The 27,919-nt window shown below is 43.0% G+C and overlaps 1 protein-coding gene across 1 annotated transcript in view; it reads right to left on the minus strand.

Annotated features, from left to right (window-relative positions):
* Nucleotides 1-27,919, minus strand: part of LOC138287148 (potassium voltage-gated channel subfamily KQT member 1-like) — a 750,297-nt gene that overhangs the window by 155,100 nt on the left and 567,278 nt on the right. Inside the window, exons 9-10 of the mRNA XM_069227507.1 lie at nucleotides 26,316-26,444; nucleotides 8,693-8,855 (exon numbers count right to left, since the gene is read on the minus strand). Coding sequence (XP_069083608.1) covers nucleotides 8,693-8,855; nucleotides 26,316-26,444 — 292 coding nt within the window. The remainder of the gene's footprint in view (nucleotides 1-8,692; nucleotides 8,856-26,315; nucleotides 26,445-27,919) is intronic.

A 27,919-nucleotide genomic window follows, 5' to 3' on the forward strand; every position in this document is an offset into this window, starting at 1 on the left:
CCACTTCCTTTTATTGGTTCAAGATGCCCGACTTTCTGTTGCCAAACATTCTATTTATGAGCCAGATGTTCTTGCTCAAGTTGCCAAATAAATAAATTGAGCTTATGCTGCTGGCCATCTCTGGCTCACTTGTAATTTTTTGTTTGTACATTGCTTATTTTCTCTTAGTTAGCTTGAGTGTTTACGGAATTGTGGGTTTTTTGTTTCTCGTGTTTGGCAGTACAGAGCCTAAGATGCCCATGCGCCTGGTCCCTTGGGTGTCTAATGACAGGTGGTAGGGTTGTTGCTCTTCTGTAGAAGGCCTACATGGCTGCATTGCTTGAAGCAAAGCAGGTTAATTTGCGAGAGTGTAGTTTCTAAATAAATCAAGACAAAATTATCACCAAGCACCCTCCCATTCCCACGATTTGGTTGAGAAAGTCAGAAACCTCATGGGATTTGCCCAGAAAACGGCTGTGTGCCAGGCCACTCCTGGTTGTATCTGGTATATTTCAAACAACCCACAGGCAGCATAGGTACACCACCTTACAGCCCGAAGAGGGAAAAATGGTGTACCAGGAAGGAAACTCTCCCAAACGTACCAGAAAGAGATACAAGCTAGGAATAGACATTACCTGCCAGAGACTGCAGGTCATTTCTAGGAATTCCCCCTCATTCTTTTGCCACTGGACTAGTACTTTATAAGACATTATTTGAAGCCACACAAATAAAGACTGTGGACACAAATGGTACCAAATATCACAATATTTGTGGATAATAAAAATGAACAAAAATAAGCAGCATAAAGGAGGCAACACTGCATTCTACATGATTCCCCTTCCTAACTATTGAGCCAGAGCTAAAAGGCCTGCCATCCAGAGGGTGAAGTAGTACAATGCACCATTACATACCCATGTGCTGCAGACAGGCTCCCTTGTGCCTGTAAGAATAGGCTATATAGCCTTGCAGACACCAGGGAGCCTGTCTCCAAAACATGGGTACGGTCCCTGGGATGCCTGCTGACAGGTGGTAGGCTTATCACTCTACCGTATAATGTCTACAGGGCTGCACTGCTTGGCCATGTATGTGAAAACAAAGCTTGTTATTGGCCAGTGTCTTTGATGGTGGGGACACGAAGAAACAGGATTCTGAAATGCCCCATTCTGCCTCGAGAGGTAAGATGCTGGGTTTGTACTGTTCCACAGGGCGATCTTGAGAAGGTGAGCCCATGTTTTATGACAAATATCATAATCATCTTTTTGAGAATTCTTGCCTATAGTCATTCACATAAAAATGTATTACACATAAGCTAAAACATTATACCTGATTTATGAACTTAAAGGACGCTGTAACAATACATAACGACAAAATGCCACAGTACATCATCATAATACAACAGAGCCAATTAGAATGAGGAATAAATAATCAGTCCCCCTTGCCCACAAATGAGTGACAGGTGCAAGATCTGGTACACAACATTACAGACAATGTGTAAAATACAAGAAAAATACGAAGGGACTCACTGGGGGTCCCAACACATTTACAGTTTATACTCCCAGAAAGACCCAAGAGCCTTATATATAAAAGGTTTTTCCTTTGCAAAATCTGTACGGGCTGGTAATGTAATAAAGGTACATTATGACATACAGAATGAGTCACAAATGTTTCTGTTTGCTCACGATGCACACATGGCGACCAATTTCGAATTGTCCGCAAAAGGGGATGTGAATTTTGCATCCACCTTCCTTTGCAATCTAAAGTAAAATTGGATTTTAACTCCAATTGTGGTCACAAACCGTTGATCAAATCCTGACATCCCAAAGGGGGTGGGGATCCATTTGATTGTTAGTAGTCTGCTTGTCCATGAGGGGCAGCTGCCACTTTGTAAATGTAGGATATGGACATTGTTGGGAGGTAACAGTGGTTCAGTCCAATATACACTTGAATCATGCTTCTTTTTTTGTTTAACAATGCAGTCCTTATGTCTTATAGGGACAGAGCTGAAAAATGGGCACCTTGCAAATGCAAATTGAGGAATGGAGGTCTGCTGTTTGTCACAGTACTCCATCTCTGAATTCACAGTCATTCAGTAGGATTTGCAAAGGGAATCCTGTCCATCCAATAAAGCAGGATTTTTGCAAATCTTACCGAATGACAGTTTTTGTGCATGACATGACACATTGCAGCGCTGAATAAACAAATACTTTTGAAAATGTGCATGAAGTGCTAAGTTTGCAGCTCACACTGCCTCTATACTGTTGAAATGGGCCTTGGTCTACAGCAGCCTTCATGCCTCTTCATGAGACTTTCTTACTTTCCAGTATTATGAAGGGGATCCAGCTCCTAAGCGCTCACCCAAATGAGTTAAACAACATTCAACATTTAACTGGCTAACTCCTAGCAATAGAACCTGAGAAGCTTATGGGGACGTTTGCCACTCCATTGCCATGTGTGAGATAGAGCTATTGACCATGCATAGTTGAGGGGTTTAAAATAGCGAAAATAGATCAGTCCAATAACCTTGCTTCATGTTCTAGAAGAATTTCACAGATTAGGTTTGCTTGGATCTCCTTCTAGCCTCTGGCCCTCTCCAACTTTCTGATGCAGTGCCTCCTCTTGTCGGCAGGGACCTACTATTTGTAGGTCTTTATTTACTGATTGTACTCTGTCACTATCTGCTATTTTTTAATTTAATGTTGTTTCTTGTTTTAATCTTCACAAATCACTTGCCTTTTACTGGTGTTCCACGTTCCTTTACTTGATGCAAGCTTGATGAAGAATTTTAGCTTTTTTCAGTCTTCCATAAAGTGGTCACATTGCAAGTAGGCAGTCCTGTCCTTGAAGTTTCTTATATTGTTTTACTTAATTTTACTCCAACATATCTTTGTTCTCAAATCTTAAGTCAGTGAGCAAAACATATAGGATGTGTTAGACTGATTATGTTCAAGTGGCAATGGCCTGTTCAATATTTAAAACATCAACAAGCCCATTTATGTTTTACAGACAATGGCTGGGTTAATAAAAACGGCATCTTATTTAGAAGTAACATAAGTTCCCTGCCTCTAATCTACAATACACACTTCAAATACACCATCCTCTGATCCCCTGTCGCCTCTTCTGTCTACGCATTTAGCTAGAAACAAAACACACACATATCCAGTCCACACATATTGTGTGTGTGTGACACTGAGGTTGGGGGCAGTCTGTGAATCACAGCATACTAGGTGCACACTAAATGTGAGGCACTCAAAACAGCATTCATGATGGCCTAAAGATCTTGGGATCGGTCTTCAACTAAACACACAAGTTCAAAATTCTAGAGTGATTATGGACAAAGAACTTGCACCAGGCACTAACATTTCAAAGACCACTGAAGCTGGTAATTTAGGTTTGCAAACCCTCAGAAGATTCCTTTCCCTGGCTTACCCACAGTGGATAACAGTGACTTATACTGTCCTGAATTGTCTTCTGTTTAGGTATTGCTGATTATCAGCTGAGCTGCCTCCAGCAAGAACACAGCTCTATCACTTGGCTACTGTGTTGGACCTAAACATACCATGTGATCCTCAGCCTGGAGATCCTCCATCTGGCTGCCAGTCCATCAAATAATTGAGTTTAAGAAATCTAAGATTCTCAGCATGCTCTTAGCCAGGTGTTTCATATGCACGTCTGAGCACAGTGTAATACCTGATGGATTCAATGGATACATTGCAGTTGAAGGTATTCAAGTTCTGTTATATCCATGTGGGGCAACAATCTTTCTCTCTCTGGAAACGTTTTAATTACTATTAAATTCTAGAAAGTTCTAGAAATGTATCTATTCCTCAAATAGACTATTTTAACAACGTCACAAGGATTATGGAACCTCAAGCTATGGCTCACTGATGCAGACAGGATAATGGAGGAAGGTTGCAAGACTCATTACTGCCTTTGGTTTATCGCGTACTGGAGCTGTCCTTAAAATACAGACTCTATATCACAACACATGAGTGGGATAACAGACCCTATAAGTACGGCCCTCAGCCATCCCTTACACTTACCACACAGCCGCAGATCAGGGGAACTTGCATTGCCCACTATGCCATTCAATAGGACCACCCATTCACAAACTTACCAAACATAAACATGGACCAGATGAAAGGATGGGTAATGTTAAACACCTGGGGAGTCTGCTCCCAAGATCAAATCCACTATTTGCAGACACTGGCTGTAAATCAATCTCCAACAGATTCAGGAGCACAATTTATATGTGAAGAATTTACTATAAAACAAATAACATAACATTTTTTTTTAAATAAATTGATCTATTATTAATATATATAACCAAAAACCAAAGGTTACACGGACGCTATAGTTAGGTTTTGAATTTACTGGTACAAAACCATAGAAATTCAGCAGTTGTAGTTAGAGTTATTTCAAGTAACTATAATTCGGGCCCTAAGGTAACTATACTTGGGCCCTCCCCATGCACAGTTTTCTCATCAAGAATTTTATTACAAATGTTGCAGTGATAATATCAAAGATGCCATAGAAAGTGTCCTCAATGATATAATATATGGAGTAATTAGCTATGCATGGCGAAGGCGCAAGTTATAATTACCTTAGGGCTCGAGTTATAGTTACTTGAAATAACTAACTATAACTGTTGAGTTTCCATGGTTTTATACTAGTAAATTCAGAACCTAACTATAACGTTCTTGTAACCTTTGGCTTATTCAGTGAATTATAATGGTTTTCTAACATAAAGTTAATTTAATTACTATACGTTAATCCAACCAACGCCGTGCATGTCCAAAGGCCGTGCGCGCGTGGGGTTGGCAGCAGCGCCTTGCAGCCAAGCCCTTATAACCACCCAACCCCTTGCCCCAAAAGGCCTTTGGCCGTGCGCAGTAGGGGTTAGCCACAGGGCCTGTCACTGTCAGTGGATCCATGAGTGGGTGTGTGAGTGTCTGAAAGAGTCTGAAAGTGGGTGAGTCTATGAGTGGGTCTGAGTGGGTGCATGAGTGTCTGAGTGGGCATGTGAGTGGGTGCATGAGTCTCTGAGTGCATGTCTGAGTGAATGAATTAGTGTATGAATGAGTCAGTGAATTGTTTCAATTTTTTTTTGCTTATTCACAAATATTCTTGAATATTCGTGAGTATTGCGCATGGTGAAGAAAAATCAATTTAAACCCATAATTTGACCCTCAAACACCCCTATATCACACCCCTGGGGTCAGGGTACCTCCACCCTGACCCCTTATGCTACTTTTCATTTTGTTTTTCGGGCCCTGGACCCATGTCCCAGGACCTTAAAATGGCAGCCACAACTTTCTGTTCAGGTTGTGACTAGCCAAATACTGTGCTTCTATTTGTGTGTGCATTTGCAAATATTCACAAATATTCACAACCCTAGATTTACAAATTTAGATTTTCCTTAATTTCTCCTACACTACTGAACGGAGTTACACCAAATAAAAAAGGGCCTTCTGCGGACCAAGTTTGGTGTAATTCCATCCAGCGGCTCAGGCTGCAGGCAGAGCTAAAGAGTTTATAAGAAATTAACATGGGAAACACAACTTTCTTGATCCCCCCCCTTTTTCTCTGTCCCATCTTGACGCATCACCCCAAAACTTTCCATGTGCAACAAGAATCACAGGCACACTTTTTTTTTAGGGACATTTTCGTGAAGATTCGTCAAACAGCACCAAAGATATAGGCAAGTCAAAAAACACTTTTTCCATGGAAACACTGCCCTAACTACGAGGGAGGTAGAGAGAGAGAAAGAGAGACAGAGAGAGACAGAGAGCAAGAGAGCGAGAGAGCGAGAGAGCGAGAGAGAGAGATTCTGCTGCAACTTGTAACATACCAAGTAGCTGATTATAAAACAAGGAGGTCAGAACTTGACTATTAGAAGTTAGTACAGTCAAGTTCTGACGTCATAGTTCCTGCTGCCAGGGCCGGCAGCCGAGGTGAAAGGCAGGTCAGGCAATGGAGCATAACTGAAGCAGCTGTGTAAAGCAACAAACGGGATGTTGCTTTTCTTTCTTCTGCTCCATTTTAATAGCTTACAATGGCAAGCAGAGAGAATATGTTTATTTTTTGCACTCCTTAGATTGAGAAAAGCTCGAATGAATCTTTCTTCATGTTTCTACACATTCCATGCTTCAGCAGCGTTTATTTTAAAGAAAAACTGACATGCATTGAACTGTTCCTAATATCTGTTTGCAACAAATATCTAACAGATTTTTAATGTGTTTCATTTTGCACTGGAGGTTTTATTTTTGTTTTTTCATTTTTCATGCTTGCAAACATTCTCACTCGTTCATATGAAAGAGCAACACACCAAGGTTTTAAGTGGTTTGTGGGAAAGGTGATAGTGTGAATATCTATTATAGGGGACAAAAAACCCTGGTGTGCATGATAAGGATATTGCAAGTCATCTCGGAGTTCCATGACCTTATAAAGGAACTCAGCTTTGTCTCTCTATAGACCTCCTCTGTGACCTGCAATACACTTATAACATATGTCAGAGGGTACTATATCCTCATTACCATGTTTAATATAAATATTACCTATATTTGTACATTATATAAAACATGATCACAATAATTAAAAGATTAACCACAAAAATTAAGGAAGTAAAAGAAATAATGAATACTAATTGCATATAAAATTGTGGTATTATTTGAGTTTGCATCTCGCAGATATGCCTCTGCCTCAGGACATGACTATGCACCAGCATTAAGGCATGGGAGGATGTGTATCATAGAAGCCAGCGGGCTTCAGATCTGCTTTGACAAGGGAGCAAAGTATTAGCGCAATATTCTGTCAGGTCATAATGTGTTGAAGATCGTCCACAAAACAAATCCACCAATAACTTGTTGTCTGCATGTCTCCAGCTACACAAATGGTTATCCTTTGCTTGAAGCACAGTCCATTTCACAGCAAAATTACAGCTTGAAGGGTGCTTTAAATTTGTGTGCATTGGCTCATGTGATCAGTACTCACATCGCATGTCACAAAGTTTTGGGTTTTAAACTGCTAATTCAATCACCACTTAACATTTTAAGTATTGAAATCCAGAATTTTCAGCCCTAAATCGTTCTTTGCAGCTTTATGGTCCCTTTTCTGCTTGTCAATAAACAAATTGGCATTTTGACCCGCAATTTCTTAACATATTTAACCGATGCTTTATCAGTGGAGTGTATATAGTTCTGAAGGATGCCCTTTAGGCATCATAGTTACAAAATACTCTAAGGTAAATCCACCATGCTAAAAAGGCCTCAAGCAATGAACAAATGTACAAATTATTGATCATCTCAAGTAAAAGCAGACGAAGAGACACTAAAGTAAAAGAAGAAAAAAACCAAATAGGTACACGTCCATTAGTCTTTAATTATCTTAGAATTAAAACAGTTTTTGGGCCTAAGCCAAGAACATCTTCCGACTGAGAATATGGTGAGTCATCAATCCTTGTCCTTTGGGACCTGTTTGGTGTAGTACGCAACTCACATGATTGGGTTAGTAAATTATGTTGAGAATTACAGTAAATATTTTCCTAGTGAAGGTCAGGTTCAGCAGTTCATCTCAGCAGATGAACATCGAATAGATACTCCCATACGGAGGAGCGAGAGAGTCTAGTGACATGTAAAGTGCAACACTAGAGCACATTGAAATGCTTTTTGAGGCACTTTTTTGCTGAATAAGAAATGACAGATGTGTCAGAAATTAGATTTTGAGTTTAGCGGCGGCAGCCACAAATCTCAAGGGGAGGGGTGAGGGGGACGGAGACAGAGACAGAGAGGGAGTGAAAATAAAAAATAAAATAAACTTACCTCTCATCACGATTACGCCATCTCCTGCTGCCTGGCTCTTTGCTCCTCGTCCCTCGATGTGGTGTCCCAGCATTCAATGGGACACCAGCACAGGCTTCCCAGCAATCCTGGCGCTGCCTTCATGCTAAACATAGCATGAAAGCAGCATCAGGATTGGTCTGAGTGGCGTGGACTACCACTCAGAGACAAACCTGGGGTCTGTACAGTTTCTCCAGCTCGGCTATTGGAGAACCCTAAGTGCGCATGTGTGTTTGGTCAGCCTGCGACGGCCAGCCAAACACACATGCGCACTTAGGTGCACTCTCTCCTCCACCCCTCCAGCTCCCCTGGCCCAGCCTCGCTGCTTCCTGCACTTCTGGCTGAGCCAGCAGAAGAAAAATAAAACAATAGTAAGCTATTGTTTTAATTTTCATCTGCTGGCTCTTAGCTGGGGGTGGGTGATGCCTCTCCCCCACTGCGGAGGAGCTGCCCCTGTTCAAGCTGCTGAATGCTGGTGCACCTTCAAGAAATATGTTCAGATTTTATTAAATGCTGTTGAAAGTTTACAGCATATTAAAGAAGATGTTTAACATTAGGTTATTTTCTGAAAAGATGCCAGAAAGAATCTCCTAGGAAAAACTAACTTAGCTACAGAGAAAACATCGCATCTGTAGTTCTTGGGTACCTGTGCCACTTTCTGTGCAATACATTTGGATATATGTAATACAACTAAGCAATCGTTTTTCAAGCTTAAAATACATTGAGTATGAATACATTTAATCTGTTGTCCTCAAGACATTTCCTTCATGATGCTGTAGAATTCCTACAGCTAGGAATTCTGCTAGCCGAGGGACAAAATGCAGTGAGCTATGATACCAGAGGCAAATATAGGGCGATCACAAAATAGATCACGTTACCTGCTGGCTCATCTATGAAGAATGCAAGGTCCTTTTTTTCTTCTTTTTCCTCAATGTGGTCATAAGTGATCTGAGGAACGGCAAGTGCACTCTCAGCAGGACTGTTCATGGGTGTTGGACCATTGTCACGTCCAGGCTTCCCTTTTCTTTTATATCTTCTGCCCTAGAGTGGAAAAAGACATATGTTGAAGAAAGTCAATCATGTTGCATTTTGTCACGTGTAGGAAAAAGCACAAAATTTACTTGGAGGTGCTCAATATATCAGACCGCCATTTGACCATTTGCTTTTAACAGGCAAAGCATTTACAAATTTTTGCCTATAGCATGTTGAAGCTTTTAAACCCAGTTGAATGCTGGGTCCATCACCTGGTTATATCAGACAATGCTGAACGCCTGCTCCCTTTTGGTTTTTAGCTCTTTGATTTTGAATTATAATTGTTTGCTATGGCCTATATGATTACCCTAATCAAAACCTTTTGCTGAGATCTCCGTCATCATTTCGAGAAACCATACCGTGGAACACACAATAAGCTAGCAAGACAGTGTTCATAGCCCGCTGTGAGCTCCTGGAGGGTGCAAAACCCCTTGCTTGGAGTACAGTTGTGTTAGATTGCAGTAAGGGAGATTTGCAGGGTGCTCCACTGTGATGAACAAGAAATAGTGTTACTGGGATCATGGAGCACCACATTTCAGAGTGTGAAGAGAGAATACTCACTCCTTGGCATGGTAGGAAATTGTAGGCTGACAATCTAGACTGTAAAAGTATCGATTGACATGGTGTAAGTGCTACTTAGATTTCAACAAAAACCTCTTCTGACTAGTGGTGTTCCAGGGAGGCTGCTCATGCAAGAAGATAAGCATCTTCACAGCGAAAATCTCAGAACAAGCCAGACAAATTTGCCATTAGACTCTTATCCTAGAACATTGATGGGGTACACAGTTAGTGTAGGTATATATAATTCTTACTTAAAGTAGCTGGATTAGATTTGTCAGGTTTAAAAGTGTTTGAGTTCCCATACAAAATGTAACAGGGAATTGGTTGCTATGTTTTGCAATGCTTTGCAATGTTTATCTACCTAGTTTGCGCTGTGTAATAACTTTGTAACTGAACTGTATCCCTATGTCCATTTTTCTGCAATATTTAATTGAGTCAGCCACACAATACCAAAGTGAAGGCACAGAGTACAATTTGTACAGTAGTCATATTATCCACTGTGGCCAAGAGGCTTCTGCAGAGCACTTAGTAAGCATCACGTATTCACATAAATCAAACCTGGGTTTATAAAGTACAACTACTCACTCGTGAGGATCTCAAGGCGCTAACGGGGTTCGTCCTCTGAGCTTCAAGATGCATTACAGATAGGAGGATTTAGATTTATTGGAAAATAACTCATGCAAACGTTTTGCACACCTATTTTACAACTGGTGCAATAAAAAGTGCATAAAACAGGAGAGCATCCTCCTTTCTTATAAGGCGCAATAGTAAAAACAGTTTAACCACTAGCAACAGTGCTGACAGAAGAAGCTAATATTTTGTTTATTATAGGCGTTGCATAAACACAGCATGTTGCCTACTACCCATTTAAGAGTGCCAGATTACAGATACCATTATTTACATATGGCCAAATTGTTAGTACTCTAAAGTCAAAAACCTTTCTAAAGACTCTTAGGCTGGTCAATTTCATGATTTGCTTCTCTGTCACAGCTGGTGGCATGGGGAGCTGCATCAGGAGGTTTGGGATAAAAGGTCTAATGATATTGATGACTGATCTCAATCATCATGGAAAAATTCAGTGGCCTCAAATTTGTTTGTGGGACTCCATCTGGGCTTTGTCAAATTTTGCCTGCTATGTTTACAGCCTGGTTTGTATGTTAATGTTAAGAATGGCAAGGAGGTGTCAAAAGCCTGCAACGGAAAGAGAGTAACTAAAATGTTCAATTTGGGGTCCGGCGTGCTGAATCGTACAGGAGTGCAACAAACTATTACTCAAATGATTGGGAGATCTTTTTCATTAAGTTAGGCGAGAACACAAGGATTTGTTTCTGGAGCAAGCTGTAAGGAGATTTGGGATGAAATGTCCAGCAAAAAACAAGTGAACAAGAGAGAAGACAACCAGGGGATGGCAAATGCAATGGGACTGGTTACAAACCATGAGTAAAAGAACACAGAAAACAAGCTGTAAGTTCATGAGTGACTAGGGTCTCAGGGTCTCAGAAGATCCACAGGAAGCGACCCAAGTGACAGGTGCGGGAATCCTAAAATTCACAGCATAGTAAGCTTCCCTGGCAATATGATTTCAACTCCCAAATGTGCTCCTAGAATCCTGGGGGATTTCATATTATGCTTCTGTCTACTCCCGTTGGAGCAATCCTTTCAGATTTTCCCTTATTTGACTCTCTTGTCTTTCCTTTTTATTACAGTACCACTTGAGGATGGTCTGTTCATTTTGGTTAACATAAAAGTAGAGGTCCAGTAGTCAAAACCCTTGATTTACAAAGATATCTTGAGTAAAATCTCAGAACATCTCAATTGCTGTTCAAGCGAGATCTAACAAATGCTGTTGGGTCTTATGAATAATGGTTTCTTTCAGCAAATTAGAACCAGTTAGAAGCTGGCTCTCCCTTTACTGACGTATCAAGATTTTTTGGTAATTATATTTACTGCTTACTATTAAGTTTAGTTGTAAACAATGTAACTAACCTATTCAGCAGGCCTAAAAATAATCACAAACATGTATTCGTTTACATGAAGTAGTTTTAGGTTTAACTAAGTTCAGAAGAACAGATAAATATTTATATTTCATGGGAACAGTGGCCTTATATATGCAGTAAACATTGTTATGCTATGTGTATTTGCAGAGCTCTCAATCACCTGGGGGTGTCCTGGCACCCAAGTAGGATCAGCATGATCAAACCTTGGTCTAAGCTGGTGGAGCCTTTTCAAAAAACCATGATTTCAGCTTTTGCTGTACTCAAGAAGTGAAGAGTCCGCTCTTATGTGCAGCAACAGGTCATTCCAGGCTAGGAGCGATATACGAGAAAGCCAGCTGGCTTGCTCTGGTTATGCGTAGGCATAGGATGTGCGCAAGAAGGAGTTTGGCTGTGCATAGGTGTCTGGTGGGTTTGTGGAAAGTGATGCAGTTCTTGAGGTAGGCTGGGCCTGTATTGAGTATGAGGAGTTTAAAAAGAGTTTATTTGTGTATGGCCAGCCAGTGGGGCTCCCTGAGGTGTGGGGTGATGGCAGTGTGTTTTGGAAGGTTAAATGTGATCCTGACTGCTGAGTTCTGTTTGACTGGAAGGTGTCTGGTCAGTTGTGTGCTGATTCCGGTATAGATTGTGTTTCTACAGTCCAGTCTGCTGGTGATGAGGGCTTACATGTTGGTTCTGCATGCGCTGGTTGGGAGCCATTTGAAAATCTTCTTCACCATCTTCAGAGTGTGAAAGCAGGAGGCTCTGACGGCATTGACTTGGGTGCTCATGGTGAGTTGATAGTCTATGACAATACTGAGGTTCTTGGCATGGGCACTGGGACCGAGTTCTGCTGGCCACCAGGTAGAGCCCCACAATTATGTTTTTCTGCTAAAGATCATGACTTTTGTTGTTTCTGTGTTATGTTTGAGACAGTTAGTTTTCACCCAGTCTGTTACATTGGTCATGCAGGGGGTGAACATGGTCCTGGTATAAGCTTTCTTGTCCGAGAGGGAGAGCATTAGCTGTGTGTAGTTGACACAGGATAGGACGTGGATTTTATGAGTGTGGATGATGTTGGAGAGTGGGGACATATAAGTGCTGATGAGGGTTGGGCTGAGAGATGATCCATAGAAGAGGTTGCGGGCATCCTAGCAGGATGAAGCCAAGTTGGCATATCTAGGGGAGTGTGTATCCTTGGATACCAGTTTTGTGGGGTGGTTTGATGACAATGGGGTGGGATACAGTGTTTAGTGCTGCAGAGAGAGACAGTAGGATAAAGGCTACTGTGTTCCCTTCTGTATATAATCATCCGGCTATCAAAAGGATGGTTTTCGCTGGGGTGACAGCTAGGCACTTATTGAGCAACCTCTCTGGGACTTCGGAAGGGTAGGGCAGGAGGAAGATGGGTCTGTAGGTGTTGGGTTCACAGAGGGTTTTTGGGAAGAGGAAGCACTGTGGCATGTTTCCAGGCATCCGGGTAGGTGGGAGTTGTGATGCAGACATTCAGGATCCGGGTGAGCACTGAACTAATGGACTGTAGTCCTGTGACGAAGGTATAGTGGGGCAAGAGTCCGAAGAGTAGTGTGGTGACTGCTGGTCAGGCTATCAGTGTGGTTCCTGTTGTTGAAATGGGAAATAGTGTTGCGAGCTTGGCAGGGTCTGGTTGGAGATCCAAGTTGTTGTATATGCTGGTAAACATGTGAAAGAAAAACTGGGACCATTTGATGCAGAGGCCATGTAAGGAAGTGATGCTAGTGGAGCTGTCTGCAGAGGAGATGAAATCTTACGCTATGCTGGAAACTGCATCAATTCAGTCTGCACGTGCGGAGCATTTGGTGGCTTGGATCTGCTGGTGGTAATGTTTGACAGGGGATTTGAAGGGGTTCCTGTCCTGTCTCCTCCTCCATCTGAACTCCAGTTGCTTGCAGTGGTGTTTGGTCATCTTGAACTCCTGCATGTACAAGTTTGCTTGCGGTCTGGTTCTTGTGTTCTTTTTTGGGGGGATTTCACAAAGGTGCTCGGGTGTTGGCGCAGGAAGTGATCCAGTTATAGAAACTGGAGATGGCATCCTGGAAGCTGCTGCTGATGGCAGGGTGGTTTTGAATGAGTTCTGTGGTCTATGCTTCTTCTGAGACCTTGTATCAGTCTCATCAGTGGATGTGTTTGGGGATATTGGAACTTTGGTGATGCAGGATGAGGATGAGGAAACTGATGAGGGCATGGTTGATCCATGTGATCGCCGTTGGCTTGTTTACTGTGATATCACTAAGGATGATAATTATTGGGGCCAATAGGTGTCCCTCCGGTGAGTGGGACTATCCACTGATTGCATGAGGCTGAGGTTTCCCAGGTCTTCAAGTGTGTGGTGGCATTTGGGTTGGTGTGGTCTTCTGGGTGCAAATCAAGTTTTCTGAGGATGATTAAAGTGCTTGAATTAAGAATGAGGGGTGCAACCAATTTCTGCAATAGTGCTGGCAAAGTCGCTTCATGGTCTGAGTAATCCCTACATGAGAGAGCTGCTCAGGGTGAAGTTGGTGGTAATGTGGAGCTTGAGGGTTACATACTCCAAGTTGCTGTCTGTTTCCTCCGGGTGTGGTGGTGCATCTGGTGGAGTCTTTGAAAACGAAGGTGATTCCGCCTTCTGTTTGTGTAGTCTGTCTTATCTGGTGATCCTGTAATCCGAAGAAATGGTTTTGGTGATATCAGGTTTACACAATGGGGTCAGCCAGTTTGCTTGGGGTACAGCAGATGAGTGTTCATGCAAAATGTCCCAAACTTCAGTTGCATGCTTGGTGAGGCAGTCAGTCACGGCTCGCGGGGATTACTGGGGGTAGGGCGGTGTGCAGGGGGGAGGATTAATACCTTTTTTTTTTATTAAAAAACTTACCACTGCTCCTGTGCCGCTCCTCTGCTGAATGCAAGCACAGGCTCCCAGCCTTCCCTGCGGCCAATCCTGACGCTGCTCAAAGCAGGCAGACTGGGAACGTGTGCAGGCTCTCTCCAGCCCAGCAACTGTGTTGTGAGAGAGCCCTGTGCGCATGTGTGTTTGGCCGGCTAAACACACATGCGTTCTGAGGGGAGTACACAGTGCACTTCCCTCCGCTCGTCACCCCAATCAAAGGATTCACAGCTGTTGCTGCTGGCGGGGATGGGGGTGACGCTCCTCTGCCATAGCGGAGGAGCCGCCACAGGAGGCAGTCGCAGGGCAGTGTGGAGCTCTTGCGATGGGTGTTTGGTGTGGATGGCTGTGAGTGAAAAGGATGCTGGGTGTGTTGAGTAATGGGTATAGGAGAGTGTAGGAGAACTTGTGGGTAGACGCAGGAGAAAACCTAAGAAACAGGAGAGCGTGACAAGTGGGAAAGTTAAAGAGAGTGCAGGGGTCCAAAAAGAGGGGAGAGAAGAGCAAACAAGGCACAGAAAAAGGTGTGAAACCAGCATTAATGGTACCAAAAAGAGACGACAGAGCAAAAACGTCCAATTAGAGCTTAGTAAGAGCTGAAAAAATGAGAACAGTAGGAAAGAACCAAGAGTTTAAACGAGCAAGGCAAGAGTGACAGCGTGAGTAAGGAGCGAGAAAGAGCACAGTCAGAGTGAGAAAACCGAGCACAGACAGTAAAGCATCAAGAAGCTAGAAAACAAAGGCACAGAAAGCAGAGAGGTTGTGGAGAGGCGAGCGGCACCAAAGAGATGAGAAGTAGGAAAAACAGAGACAATAGGGGGCAAACTTAGAGAATCAAGGAAATTACAGAGGTAGAAAAACAAGAAAAAACAACTGCAATTCAAATACCAAAGAGAGAGTGGAGCAAAAGTGAGAGAGACAGTGGACAGCAGCCAGAGGGAGACAGGGAGCCTCAAATGCCCTGGAGTGGGGCCTGAAGGGGCCTGGCCTGGTCAGAGGACCAGACGCAGGTAAGTCCTAGGTGGGGCCAGGAAGCACCTGCTTAATCTGATCATTCCGAGAAACCCCATACTTTGTAGCAACAGAAGGCATGTTTGAGAGAGTTTATCAACTCTCAGTGACCCTGTACCAACCTAAATCCAATATAGTGGAGACTAGTTGACCCAAAGACCTCAACAAGGCAAAGTAGAACGTTTTCTACTTTGACTCCTAATTCTCCTTTTTCTGATATGCACTACCACTTAAACTTGCAGCACACGCTCAGATAGCGATTTGACACACAGTTGTGCACAAGTAAACTAGAAGTACATCTGGGATCAGCATTTCTGATTCTAAATATCATGAAAGTGAATACAAAGTCTGTGACTGGACAAAAAGCCACTAATCCAATGCCAAGGTTGTAAATACCCATTCATCCACCTGCCTCCAAAACCTTTAGAAATGGATTCCTATATTGGCCTGGGGCATGGAAGAAGGGTCACGCATACCCTTTGACCCCAGATGACTTCATAAGGATTAGCACTGTACCAAACTTCAATTTAAAGCAGGATGGCCACAGTAGGGGCTGCGAGTGTAAACTACATTAAGTAAATGTTGCTCTGATGGCCATTTTGTTTCTATTCTTGCCTTCATAAACCCTGAGACCTTGGGAGCAAGCGGTGTCAGAGGTACCAGAGAGACCCAAGTCAAAAAGGAAGATCTTCCTGGAGTCATTCTGAAGTCATCTGATGACTTCAGATGGGCTATTCCTGTAGTTATCTGGGGAAGTCATGACTGGCCATCCTAAAGTATGTGTATAGGGCGAAATATTTAAATGAGATGACTCCAGTGTCATGACTGAAACCACTCCAGGATGGTGTTTCTGATGATTTCCTTTGAAAATGTGTGATTATCTTTAACTACTACAGGATTACTCCATGACAACAAAAGGATTAGAGCAGATTACTTCGTGATAACTCCATGACAACTAGGGGATGGGAACAGATTACTTCATGATGACTCCATGGCAACTAGGGGATGGAAGCAGATTACTCTGTGATGCCTCTGTGACAACTAGGGGATGGGGATAGATTACTTCAAGATGACTCCATGACAACCAGGGAATGAGGGTAAATTATTCCATGATGACTCCGTGAACACTAGGGGATGGCAACAGATTACTCCACTATGACTCCATGACAATTTGGGGATAGAAGCAGATTACTACAAATGACACAATGGCAACTAGGGGATGGGAGCAAGCTATTTCACAATGATGTCACTAGTACTCCAGGTGTTGTTTGCATTCCTTCACAATTACTTAATGTGTAATTCGGGGTGTGGTTTTATTACTTCACTGCGATCCCATGAGGACTTCTGGATAGTTTTTTTCCCATTCCAGTAACATTCCAAAATGACTGCTTTTAAGTCTTTCACTGTGGTTGATGTTTCTCTCTCCCAGGGTCATTCCACTGGACTTAAACAGCACTGAAAAGTACCATTAAACAAAAATATGCAGGCCCTTAATTAGTGAATGCTGCTACCCTCAATTGGCTTTCAAGCATGATGTAGGTACCCACTAAAACCTATGGCTCCTACAACAATTTAACAAATGTGAAAAATGGCATCTACTGAGTGGCATACAGTGGCGTAACGCAAAATGATGGACCCTAAAGCAGAATGTGATGAGGGGCCCAGAAGTTTTCATAATGCCCAAATGTTCGTTGACCTTGGGCACACATCAAAAGGGGTGCAGGGGCCCGGGTGACACCCCCGGTTGAATGCTGACGTTACGTTTCAGTTTTCGCTCTGCAGGGCCGGCACCGCGATAGAGGCTGCACCAGTTCCTAAGTGTTGCCTTTGTTCACGACGTTGGCAGCTTCCTGCAGGAGAGATACAGTAGTGATTGCGTGTGACAAGTCCCAAAGTGCTGCGAGCGGCGGGAAAAGCGCCAAGCCTTCATGCCAAGATCCCGCAGTCCAATAACGGCATTACCGGGTGGAAACACTAGAAGCAGATGAAAGAGTTATGTGTCATCTTTCACCCGAATGTTTTCCAGAATGTGTTCTTGCGCCAAGCACTTTTTTAGACGCGTTCCTGTAACCAAGCCGCACTATCTGTGGCCCTGTGGGTGTTTCCACCTGCGCCGTAGATGTGCGTGACACGTTAACGCGAATCACTCACAGGGGGCCCAGATGTTTCCAGTAAGCTTGCAATTCCCTGGTACTAATCTGCTTCACTCACTGCATGCCAACGTGCTGGGCCAAATTTAGAAACAAACGCATGTATATTCTTATTTATACGTGGAGTAAGCAATATTCGTGCCTGGTGAACTGCCGTTACTCCATTACCCCCCGCGCATATAACGAACTTTTTACCAGCCGTGCTTTACTTAAAATGGCGCAGTTTTTTTTGGAGTGGGGGGGGGGGAGTTGGACGCCGATAGGACGTGGAGAGGGGGCAAGAGATGTTGCAAGCTGACTTGGTAGCATGTTCGCGACACAGGGAACGGCTCTGGTCTCTCCATTCTAAACATGTAGAAAAGAAAGTTTTAGCGTTTTAGCTCATAATGTGCAAACCTTTTGTTGCCAGCTTATGCGATTTGTAAGAAAAACGGCATCGAAGGTTGCAAAGTTTTACGCTCCTCGACTGCCTAAACATCACGACTTTTGACACAATCCACGACGCTAAAGTTAAACTTGAATGAACAAATCTGAACGCATTTTCTATCTTGGCTGGTTTTGATTAGAATATATGTTATCTTGAAATTTCAGAAAATTATCATACAACCTGGAGAAAAACTTTTCACAGGTGAAAACACCGAAAACACTGTTTCGATATGGACAAAATATTGAGGCGTTTCAGAGACGATACCTGTCATTATTACATCAAAAAAGCCTATATATTTATGTTATAACTTATATGTAGCAGCCTCCGGGAACTCACAGTACCAATAAATGAACAGGAATGACAAAAACATGCAACATTTGCCACATGACTTGGAAGAACCGGTCTTTTCTACTACTTGCAAATGTGAATGAACATACCTTACTCCCTGAATGAGCAACCCCACATTTTAATACTTTCACAAGCACTTATGCTAAACAACAGAAAACACATCTAAGGCTCTAGTGCAAACCCTCGCCTCCCATCTCGTGATGTGCATGTTTTTGCTGAATCAGTTCATTTGTGCCCGTGGAAGGGTTCTGTCAGGTCAAGAAAGCCTATCAACAATGTACCACATCTGTTGGCCCGAAAACATAATCTCATCGATTCCACTGTGACATTTCTTGCCTCTCACTAAGAATCCAAGCCTGGGTGTGGAGGGCCCTACGAGTCTGGTAAACTTGAAATTAATATCCAAGGAATTGTTTAGAATGTCTCTGCTAGAAACAACAGGTTTTATGTTACACACACGTTCTTGTTATCTGCAGACTTGTGCAGCGCTCCTGTTGACAAATGTGGAGGAACAGGGATAAAACAGAGCAACACAGGAAAAAAAGGTTCAGACTAGTACATAATAACGTATGTAATGTTTGTTACAACATCGGAGATATCATCTGCAGGTACCTCGCTCTGGAGATGGTTTTGGGGCAAGGACTAATTTCCTATATGCGCTACGATAGTACCTAGAGTGGTACAACCTTTAGGGGTGTACATTAGAAGGGCAGTGGACCCCCATATGGGTAGTGCACGATACTACATCTCCCTTACATACCCAACACACAAAGTACATCCACTTAGGGGTAAGGCAGGTCAAGAACTTAAAAACTCATCCATCCGACTTAAGAACTGCGAGCCAATAGGCTGCAGGAGTAGGCATTAGCCTGGCTTATAGGGAATCTTTCTCGAGGGGAGCTATGGAACCACCAGGCTGTCTGGAAGAAACCTAGAGACATGTCAGGAGTCACGTTTGGACACACAATCACATACTGCCCCAGTAGTTCAGACGCTCTTACAGAGCAGGGGACAGAAGGGGAGACATTTCATCTAAACTCACTAAGATACTTCTCCATTCAAGCTTCAGATTCGTCCTCACACCATCCTGAAGTGTGAAGAATATGGAGATGTAGTACATGGATAGGATGGGACAGTTCTTTGTGCACAGTGAAGGCCTTCTTCTCACTTGTCCAGGGTATTGGCTCTGGGATATGATGCCTATGGTACCTGAAGGTTGGTGACTGGCCAGCTGCTAGGACTCAGGATAGTAGCACCCAATCCAGATAAATAATTAGGAAATAAACTGATGCACCAGCTAGCCAAATACTTCTATCCTTTAAACAATTACAGGTCTTCTACACAGTGTCATGTTGCAAGAAGGCTCTATGTCACTCCATTATCCAGAATGCTAAAACAACTATGCCATCCAAAGGCATCCCCCACCAGCTGCTCAGAGTGGGCCCAGTGTCCACTTGTCCAGCTCTTGGGACCCTACTTGAGCATGGCCTACACTGGAGAGTCCTTCCCAGGGAATATTTAATTTAGTTTTTTTCTATCCAGGGAAAAAAGTGGTGCCTCATTGCTTTTATTAAAGAACAAGAGTTCTACCAACAAAGGAGAAATACTTGTGATGTTTCCTTTGGAGTCATTTATTGACTGAGGACTTCCTACACGAGGAGCTCTCAGTACTTCTAAATTCCCTCATCTTAGAGTGGAACTCCAGCAGTGCTTTTGAGTCTAGTGTCGCACTCCATGTTCATTTAAGAACATCTACTTCTCTTTCAAGCTTAGTTAGTCTGTCATAAATACATTTAAGGATCCCTTTGCCCATAAGCCACACATTCACCCCTGATAACGCATTTAAATATTTCCCATAGGGCCGCAAATGTGGAGATCAAACCTTGGTATGATTCAAAATTGGACAGAATTGCTACTCTGATTTCCTCTCTGTCAAGTAAGGCTTTGGGCTGTATCCAGGGTCTGTTTGTACGCCAGTTACTTTGAATTCAGAGAGTGAGAATTACTGGGGAATGGTCTGATCATGTTCTAGATAGGTGCTAGATGGATTTGGTCCAGTCTATCACATCCCCAGTGCCAATCCAGAACCTATTCTGGATGGAAAGCCATGTGCGACATAGTACAAGATGTACTTCTGGGCAGAGGGATATCTGGTGCATGATATGTCCAGAAGCGTGTGCTGCTGTGTGATGTTCAGCAATGTTTCTCTAGCCCTAATCTGCCCCCTGGTACCTCCTCCAGTGCTGTCAAGCCGTGCATGGAGTGTGAAGTTATGGTCTCTACCCCATATAATTGCCTGAAGACTAAGAGAAACACACCATTACATAATTGGATAGAAGATTTTTGGCTCAATATAATTGGTCCATATGAGTTAACCAATGCAGCACTTGAAATGTGTTGCCCCAATATGTCTGGGACAATATTGTAGCTATCTTCAGTGTCCTTTACTGTTTGGAGGTGTCTATAGTTGGGGGGGTTTCTTAATCACGAAGACCACACCTCTAGAGTGTGGGAGTACAGTGCAAATAAGTGGTGTGTAGCCCAGTTTTGTGTTATGTTACACGGACGACCATGATCAAGGTGTTTTTCTGGTAAAACTGCCACTTAAGCATTGTTTCTGTTGATATATGCCATGATTTTACGAAATTTCTGGGAGTTGTTTAGCTTTCTAACATTCCATGTGATAAAATTTAGGCCAGTGATGCTGCTGTACCCTGTATCTGATCACCCACGCTTCAGATTTTAAGTTGGCCTGCTTAGTGTCAGATGTTCCTGGGATGCCTGGAGCTAATTTGATGTCTGTCAGCGTGTTTCTCATTACTGCACTACTTTTGCCTGGAACCTAGTGCTCAGCCATGGACTGTACCCCGCTCACTGGAAATGCACTGGTGGGTCTGACTTGGACAAAAAATATGCCCAGCACCAAAATAAAAATGGCCCTCATAGAGAACCAGATAGTTTAAAACGTTACCCATATTTGCAAACCATCCCCGTTTTGAACTTGAGAAGGCACACTGTATGTGTATTTTGCAAGTTATGTTAGACTGCATGCGTTTTTCTCTGCTGCAGATAATGTTTGTGGCAATATCAGTGAAATCAGAAGAAAGACAATTGGCCCAATCGACAGTAAAACAGTCCCACAAATTGCTAAAAAACTGTCCCACACAGTCATCTTGAAACCAGCCCATTGGGCACTGCCTGACTGCCCCATATGCAAGTCCGACACTGTGCAGTGGTATGCCTCGGCACTGCGTGCTGCCAGTCTAGATGTTTTTATTTACCCCATTTGATCGCTGTGATCCAGGTCATCGGGCAGGCAGGAGGGTGCTTTGTTAGCAATCACACAGAAGTGCTTGTAAAGTGCTCTCACCAGTTAATGCTATTTTATGCCACAGGAGGCCACTTTATTTCAGTGGGACAGAGGCTGCCAGCATGGGCATACCACAGGCAGGGTCGGCCTTTAGCATGGGCGAGCTGGGCCCAGGCCGCCAATATTCTGAGGGGTGCTTGGAGCTGTGTGCATTAAGGTTATGCCAGCAGCAGCACCCTTCTCATCTTGCTCCAGCCTTGTCCCTGCCTGTTCGTTTCTGTCTGATTTGCAAGTTTAAAGTGGTTTTAATCCCTCATTATCATACTGCGGTGCAGTGGTACAACAAAGGCCCCCACAGCCCCTGTGGTACAGGGAGGCCCCCGAGCTCCAGGGTCCCCCTCAGCACAGCACCCTGGCCTGAGAGCTATCGAGTGAATTTGGAGAGGGACCCCTCCATGTACTTTGCAAGGTGGCTCCCTCAAGTTTTGTTATGACACTGTGCAGACAATGTTTTTAACACCTCTTTGCCCCCTTCCTTGCCCTCCCTTCACCATCTTTTCTCTGCTAACACACATCAACAAAACCATCATCTGAGGCAGCTAAGCTATTGGTGGGTTAGGTGATCTGTGAGAGATACAGGAAGGTTTGTGTTCAGAGGCCAGTTGCTGCTCATCCAGGTACTGACCAGTGAACCCACAAGGGACCCCCTGCTGCCTCATTTAACTCACTACAATCAGCAAGGGCACCAAATTTCTCTCCGCCCACGTCCAGGGAGCTATCTTAGCAAAGGCCAGCTCTGACCACAGGTGTGAGATGTAGCGTTTTAAATTTTACTTTTCTGCCTCTGGCTACTGCTTATGCTGTAGAACAGACAGGAGTTCAGCAGGCCACACCTCTTCATGACTGCACAGCACAGTGGACCTTCAATTCACCCAATGATCTATGCAGATTGGGCACCACGGCCCTTAGGTCCCTCAACCATGATTACCCGGGTCCAAATTCAGGAGTCGGGGCAACCTGGCTGTCCACACTGGCACTCACGGGCCCGAGTCCAGGCCAACGCGCTGGATAGCCCCCGGCTATTCTGCAAGCCATAGCTTCATCCAGTGCTCGTCACAAGCACTTCTTTTCACTGGGATCACAGAACCGCCTGCGTCCCAGGGTTATCTTCCTCTCACAGGGCTGGTGTTATTTATGCAGAATCCTGTAGGATGTTAAACAAATATTAATATCCGGCCACCAGACACTGTTTAAGGAGCCCCATCCCTCGCAGTGTTCTCTGGTGCCCCCTAGAGTTCACAGCACCTGACAGTATAGGTCTGGAGAGAAGATAGGAAAACTACCTCACAACATCCATCCCACTGTCACTCCACAAGGTATCCAATGGACTTGGGGATCACATGTGGTCAACGAGCCAGCGATGCTGCTCTCTTGTTTCATGCTGTTGGTCCAGAAGAAGTTGTCCACCCGTCTAGGAATTTCCTGATGAATTCAACATAGATTTTTATTAACTCCACCAGACAGAAAAGATAACACTTTTTCAGAAAACTAGGGAATTATAGGAACTCGAAAGTCCTCTTAGACCAGAGATTGACACTAAAGGGAGGAACTGAATTGGTGCCTGTGGGCACTTTTAGCAAACCTTTTCCTGGACGGGTGAGGTTACAGGGCATGATTTACCACAATATAGTATTTACTTTATTCCAAGTGATTTCATCACTGCCCATGCCCGAAATGTACGTTGTTACAAAAGGGCATCAAAACTATGATCATCCAAAGAGTGAGAACACATACATAGTAGCTCATATCTGATATGCTTCAATAAAGATTACCACTTTGCACTTTTTTTGTATCGGTCTGTTGCACTCCTTACTCTGTTAAGCAACCCTGTAACCTTTTTAGGCATTATATTCTATGATAAATTATTAATATTATTATTATTTATAAAATAAATTGGGTTGAAACCCTGACTGCATTCAATTTATTTTCTTTTTATCGCTGTTATTTAATTTAATGCAACTGAAGAGAGTCCTTCTAGAAGGTCAAATACATTGGGTCTAATTCACAAGAATAAACATTGATGTACAGGGTATATTGACATATCATCCTGAATGTACTTTTATGTGTTTTTTTATCAATTCACAAACATTCCAAGAGGTACAACTGGAAAACTGCACCATGTGTATATTTTCTGGAATACTAATTTGAACGTCAAGTGGCATCTCTTGCTGACATCCACTTCGCCTGTGTGGAAGTCTGCATAGCACACATTTCAGCACAGGGAAGTACAGTTTGCGGTGCAAATTAATGCACATTTTTTTCTCACGAGGAAAACTCACAGGAAGAGAAAGCCCATCATCGACATCCCTCCCAAATACAGAGATGATCCATTCCCCTTTGCATTCTTGAAGGGAAGTTACTCCAGGGATTCATTGGCATACATTTCCGACCATTTCCAGGGTGAAAAAGGGTCAGATTTTAGTTTGTGAATGGCCACTAATGATTGTTTGAATAACAAACCACGTTTATTAACACCCAGTTGCCAACATTTGGGTGGGATATATCATTGCAGATTTCTAGGCACTCGTGGCAGAAAAGTCCATAGCAGAAAAATACATTCACACCTACCAGGAATCAGTGGTGTAACGAAACCTTGGGGTCCCCCTTGCAAAGTACGATGAGGGCCCCCCACCATACCCCAACCACTCGTGCCCCCAGTAGTCTACCTTTGCAAAGCTTCGCAGAGGCTGCTCTAATAGGTGAAAAACAACCAGTAATTATCGGGGCAGGGAGATTTTGGTATTCGTTATTCCCCATCACGGAAGAAAACCCAGAATAGGTCCCATTTAGGTGCTATTTATTGCACTTTTTTGAATTCCAAACGCAGGGTTCTGGGAATTTAATGAGTGGAATAAATACTGAATGTGCCTCTAGGACACTCATAATGAGGGCCTACGTGCTGCATTTCCATTTCTCCTCTTTCACTGCTTCTTTGTCTGCTCTTCTTCCCACCTGTCTCTTTATACCTTCTCTTGTTCTCTCGCTTTCTCTTCCTCTGTCTTTCTGTTACTTGCCTGGCATTCAGCGATGTTTCTTGTAGCCCGCGTGTCTCTGTCTCTTTGTCTCTCCTCCTTCTCTGGTGTCTCTCCATTCTCTCTCCTGTGCTCCCATTCAACTAGTTTGGTCCCCTATTTCTTCATAACCTTACCTTGCTCTCTCTCCCTCAGCCATCTCTTGCGCACTTAGGCCCTGATTTATACTTTATTTGCGCCACATTGGCGTCATATTTTGACGCAAAGGCGGCGTAAGCTTACAAAATACATTTGTCTGTCTCACTCTTTCTGGACTCTTCATAGAGCCCTCCTCTCCATTCCTCTTTCCCTGGTGGTTCCTTCCTCTGTTTCTCTCTGTTGTCACTCTCCTCGTGCGTGAAGTGACAGAGTCACGAAGGTGCCTTTACCCTGGGATATTCTCTTTTGCAAAAGGAAATCAATAAAGGTTGCAACTCTCTTCAGCAAACTGCCAAGCACATCTCAAGGAGTAGGTGGGTTTGGCAGTCAGCAGCAGTTGCATTTATTTATTTTTCCGGATCGTACTGGCATCGCATGGGTGGATAACGGTCCCCCAGGCCTGCCCCTCCCCCCACCACTGGGACTGTGGGATCCAGTGTTACCCCCCAGCCACAAATTCTTTGAGAATTCCTGGCAGGCATGAATGAGGCATTTCCAGCCATAAACATACATTTATGGCCGGTAATACCTCTGTGAATAGAGCCCATTATATTTCACAAAGCAGTACAGAACAGCCAAGGAAAGCAGAAAGCAAACAATGTGCTCTGACAATGCTTGTTTGCATGTTTGTGAAGACGTCTTTCCCAACTCTGACATATGTCATATAACTTCAGTTCATATTATTCTTATTATTAATGCTTGTATTTTCAAAGTTCTTTTAAGGGGAGTGGAGGTTGGTTAATGGGTTGCCGACATACCTCAACCACCGCCTTGCCTTCTACGTACTCAACAGAAATCTTCATTCTTCTCAGCTAGCCCTCGCAGCCGTACCCAAGATCCAGAAAAGCACAGCAGGAGGAAGATCCTTCTCCTACTTCGCAGCCCGGACATGGAACACGCTACCTCTCAAACTCAGGCAGAGCGCATCACTGAAGCAGTTCAGGAAAGACCTCAAGACCTGGCTCTTTGATTGAGCAGCCCGCCTTCAAACAGAGCCATGAGATCCTACGGGTCTTTAGCCGCACTCTAGAAATCAATGATTGATTGATTTGATTGTTGCAAATCACATTCCAATACTGTTAATATGGAGGGCACTTTTACCTGCTGAGTTCATTTCTGTTTTGATTGCTGGGCAACACAGCCAGACCTGGAAATGAAAGCAGCCCTTGCAAATTTTTCTGACCAGCCCCCTGGGGTAGGGAGGGGGTAACTTTGATCATTTTCATCATTTGTCAGGGAGCACTTTTGTCAAATTCCATGATACCCAACTTTCAATGAAGTTCATGGGATTATAATATACGTCCTTTTGACAACATTTGCACGTCTTACTCTCTTTTTTATTTAATCATCTGCTGCACGGACTGGGCGTGTATAATAATACTGGGTGCAGCTTTACAATAAGTAGAAAAAACATGGAATCCCTAGGAGCTATTGTTGTATGGGTGTTTGGCATGACAACCACAGCATGGTTGTGGCTGCACCAACTACCTACATTTTCTTCTCCCCATGGTCTATATCTGAGCACTGTTTATTGGAAATAGGGATCAAATGATTTACCTGTTTTCTCAGACTGGGACTTGATGGAGCTGGGGGATTTTTGGTAGTGTGATCTGGAGACATAATGTAGATCTTCCAGGTTGCTGTAGAGTTATACGATTTGTCCGCAGCATAGCACCGCCAAAGAGTCTGAAAAACAAAACTGAATGAAGCACAGATGACCACCCCTTCCATCGGTGGCACTACTGCCAACACCTAGGACTCCCTATTAGAAACACAGCAAAGATTGTATACCGCACACAGAAATATAATCTACCAAAAATATTTTGCCCTCAAAATAACAATAATATATTTCCTATTCAGTGTAGGTTTTTTTGTAATTAACTTGAATGGGCGATATTTTTGTTAACTATATTTAGGGCACAATATTTATGTGAGATATTCTAATAATGATATTCAGGTACTATACTGTATTGTATTGCACAAGCTTTATTCAGTCATAAATAACCATCAAAGCATAAAATCACAACAATCCAAAGTGTACATACATAATAAATAAATCAGTATAAAAGAATTTAAGAACAACAGTCACTAATAGGATAGATTTAAAAAAAACGAGTGCGTATATACCATATAGCCGTAAGGAATTTGCTAACCGCGCAAGTTGCTATACTGAATTAAAGGATTAAACAGGGCACAGATTACATATGTGTATTGTTACTTTAAGGTCTGGAGATTCACAGTACCTCTGCTCAGCATAAACTTCAGAATTTACTATACTTGAATAGTAGATCGTAAACCAATTGCAGTGTCTTCTGCATGCATTCTATTAAACTCAGACAAGGCATACCTTTCAATGCTCCCACTGGCTGTTAATGTTACAGACCACAAGGTTGCAAACAATCACTATTTCTTGGAAAATATTAATATTTTCTCTTTTATGTGACATAAGAATGTGAAAAACTAATTTGCATTATCCAACAAAATGCAACACTTATTGAAACAAAAAATGAAAGCAATAAAAATGCACAAAAAGATGGGTTCAAGGAAAATTATGCTGAGTTCAAGTGAACATAACTTCAACTTATCAGTGAAGCAAACTGTATATATTTATTGTGATCTTTGTATTGGGCTACATGTTACATTTTAGTTACTTCAAATCACACAAGAGGTAACCGTATACAGTTATATGAAGAGAACACAAAATAAGGGAGGTTGATGTTCAATCCAATGGGCGGAGCTCTTATCTACTTTTCTTCAATTGCAATCCTTAGGCTGTGAGGAATTCCATAAGAAAGTAAGTAGGAATAGTAAGTAGGAATAGTCCAGTCTTCAGGGAGTTCCTGAATCTCAGGTGATTGGTCGAAAGCATCTCTCAGTCTATTTCCCTGGATTCTTTGGGATCTGTTACTGTGTTTTAAAGGCCTGAATAATCATTGATGTAAGAAGTGGGAGGGCAATGACTGATGGCTTCAGGTGGGGCTACAGTGAGGAGTTAATTTCTGCAACCTTTTGCCCTAGAAGGCCTTACGAACGGTGCACTGAACCTTATGAGCATGCAATAGTATAAAACCCTATGTTTTACAATATTAATGATTCCAACTTTAGTATAAAAAGTGTCATTTCCATAGCAAGTCTCAACAGTGTTTAGATATTACAGTTGG

This window comes from Pleurodeles waltl, chromosome 4_1 (assembly GCF_031143425.1).
Source record: "Pleurodeles waltl isolate 20211129_DDA chromosome 4_1, aPleWal1.hap1.20221129, whole genome shotgun sequence".
NCBI lineage: Eukaryota > Metazoa > Chordata > Amphibia > Caudata > Salamandridae > Pleurodeles > Pleurodeles waltl.